Source organism: Primulina eburnea, chromosome 11 (assembly GCF_022965805.1).
Source record: "Primulina eburnea isolate SZY01 chromosome 11, ASM2296580v1, whole genome shotgun sequence".
Taxonomy (NCBI): domain Eukaryota; kingdom Viridiplantae; phylum Streptophyta; class Magnoliopsida; order Lamiales; family Gesneriaceae; genus Primulina; species Primulina eburnea.
The window spans coordinates 42,367,406-42,370,273 of record NC_133111.1 but is presented as its reverse complement, the minus strand read 5'-3'; the positions used below and the strand labels follow the sequence as shown (position 1 = coordinate 42,370,273).

General features: G+C 35.5%; 1 protein-coding gene across 2 annotated transcripts; it reads left to right on the top strand.

Moving 5' to 3' along the window:
* The first annotated feature begins 415 nt into the window (after window positions 1–415).
* On the top strand, window positions 416–2,543 carry LOC140806273 (amino acid transporter AVT1I-like). Of its 2 annotated transcripts, XM_073162836.1 has the most exons (4): window positions 416–687; window positions 1,212–1,445; window positions 1,620–1,819; window positions 1,915–2,543. In XM_073162836.1, the coding sequence occupies exons 1-4, from the start codon at window positions 528–530 to the stop codon at window positions 2,425–2,427; spliced, it is 1,107 nt and encodes a 368-aa protein (XP_073018937.1). In that variant the 5' UTR covers window positions 416–527; the 3' UTR covers window positions 2,428–2,543. The 2 variants fall into 2 exon arrangements, with proteins under 2 accessions (XP_073018937.1, XP_073018936.1); XM_073162835.1 differs by having other exon boundaries at window positions 1,212–1,819; window positions 1,915–2,541.
* The last annotated feature ends 325 nt before the right edge of the window (window positions 2,544–2,868 follow it).

The window sequence follows — 2,868 nt, the reverse complement described above, 5'->3', positions numbered from 1 at the left end:
CGGATATCGTTATTTTCAATTTTTAAAAATAACATTGGTCATACTAAGTTTTAAAAAAATTCAAATACATTTGAGACTGGTTAATTTTTTAAAATAAGTTTGAGTAATATTATTTTGCTAACTATATCGATTTATAATCATTTGGAGTTATTAAGAACATTACTTTAAAAAATAATTATCCCCAATTTTTTTTTCAGTAGTGAAAATTTTGACGCTAGCTCCTTTCAATTTATATATATTCTAAGAGACATGACATATTTTAAAATTATGAAACTATTGATATATTTTCAAAAAAATTCATTTTTATTTGACATGTAAAAATGTCATTTACATCGTTAATAAAGAATATAAATTTAATATTAAAGAAATTATAATTTATTTTTTTAGGAATAAATCAATAGTCTGAAATCTCTCTTTCAGGAGCCGTATGACACCCTCTTAAGCCTTATGGCATAATAAGTTTCGCCCAAGCACACAGAACTACACCACTCTCCACGCAGACCTCCATAATTCTTTCGGAAAATCCAATGAAAGCAGGCGTGGAAGACGGAAACGGAGATATCGTAGTGCCGCTCCTGATCGGAAACGGTGACGAGATAATCGATCATAAGGACAACGATCATGGTTTCGTTTCAGGCTCTACTTCTTTCTTCAAAACCTGCTTCAACAGCGTCAATGCTTTATCAGGTATTTTTTCTCTCTTTCTTCTGTTTGTTCGTGTTCGTCGTGGGTTGCGCCTGGATCCAAGCTTTAACTGAGGAAAGCGATAATCAATGTATTTCTCTTTTCACTGGAATTTATTGGTGGTGTAATCAAAGTTTTACACGTTGTTTTCTGGTGTTTTCACGTGTCGCTTCAAGAATATTTTCTGTCAAATATTTTGTAGGAAATATCGTATAAGCACAAATATTTCATTTTCATTTACAATCTTTTTCTATGCAAAATGTATTGTTGTCAATTTTTATGCTTCTCAATGTCTTCATATCAATTAATCTGTTTCATCATTTCTCAAAAATAGTATGGAAGCATAATCATATTCATATAGATATGCTATAAAATTTCTTAATCGTATAAATTTGATAGTATTAAATAGCATTCTACATTATTTGACACCCGAAATCATAGTTTGGTAAATTATCTTTCTCGGTGATTCTTTTAGTGCATTTATTTGAAATGGATGGTGAGTCGCTTCGTTTCTTTGGGTTTCTCAGGTGTCGGAATATTATCACTTCCTCATGCGGTGTCGTCGGGGGGCTGGTTGAGTTTGATATTCTTCTTCCTTATAGCGGCCTCAACTTACTATACTGCATTGTTGATTCAAAGATGCTTGGACATGGACAAGAACATAAGAAGCTATTCCGATATTGGTGGCCGAGCATTCGGGTCTAAGGGACGGGCAATCATATCCATAGCCACGAACATTGAACTCTACTTGGTCGCAACAGGTTTTTTGATACTAGAGGGAGATAATTTGTATGACTTGTTTCCAGACATGGAGTATAACATCGGCGGGCTCGTTTTGGGAGGAAGAAAAAATTTTATTGTCATAGTAGGCTTCCTTATACTTCCCACTGTTTGGTTAAACAAAATGAGCATTCTTTCTTATATATCTGCTACAGGAGTTATGGCTTCATTTGTACTCATTGGTTCAGTTCTATGGGCTGCTGTGTTTGATGGGATCGGATTTCATGGAAAGGGAACGTTTGTAAATTTGAAAGGATTTCCCATTGCTGTGAGTTTGTACGCCTTCTGTTATTGTGCTCATCCAGTCTTCCCTGCATTATATAATTCGATGAAAGACCAAAAGAAATTCTCTAAGGTACTATAAAGTATGAACTAAACAAGATTTCGGTTTTGATTACTTGAGTTTTCGATTTTCTTATTTCTGGTTGTGAAATGTGAATTTAATCGCAGGTCATGCTCGTTTGCTTTCTTGTTACAACGACTAGCTACGCATCCATGGCGGTTTTGGGGTATCTGATGTTCGGTTCGAAGGTAGAGTCCCAGGTAACGTTAAATCTTCCGACAAGTAAAACCAGCTCGAAGGTAGCAATTTACACTACACTTGTGAATCCATTCGCTAAGTATGCTCTGATGCTAAGGCCAGTCATAAGTGCACTAGAAAATCATCTCACGTCAAGCCCTAGTAGAGGACTTAGCGTCTTGATTAGAACCGGGTTGGTACTTAGCACGATCATGGTGGCAGTGGCCATCCCTTTTTTCGGGTATCTCATGTCACTTGTTGGCGCATTTTTGAGTGTTACAGCTTCAATTATACTTCCATGTGTTTGCTTCTTGAAGATTTCTGGAATTTATCGGAGATTCGGGTTTGAGATGGTGTTGATATGGGTGATTGTGTTGGTAGGTGGTGTGATTCTAGTTGTTGGGACTTACACAGCTTTGGAGGAGATAATTGATCATTTGTAAGAATGAAGTATATTTTCCTGTATGAACAAGTCAGTTGAAAGAATTCCAAATAAATTTCTCCACATTTATGGCAAAGCTTGTCAAAAAAGATGGAATTTAATCAAAAAGATAGGTACTCAAGTTTTGAACGTGGATTTGTGTTAATTGATTGCAGATAAGACAAAGATCAGAAGAGGTTGTGTTTGATTTTTCCTTTGATTAAAAATACTTGAACAATTAGGGCACGTAAACTTGATTAAAAAAACAGTAGAACTAAGTAACAAACTTGGAAGCCCATTTGTGATTGAGCAAAAGTCATTTCTTTGGACTCCCGTAGACTTGAATTCATGGGGTCGAAGCATTTTCTTTTTTACAAGAAATCATTTATGGAATCAATGATTTTGTCCTCTCTTTCTCGACCTGGTAACTTGGCGAGTAAGGTTCAGCAGAGAAAGTTATTGA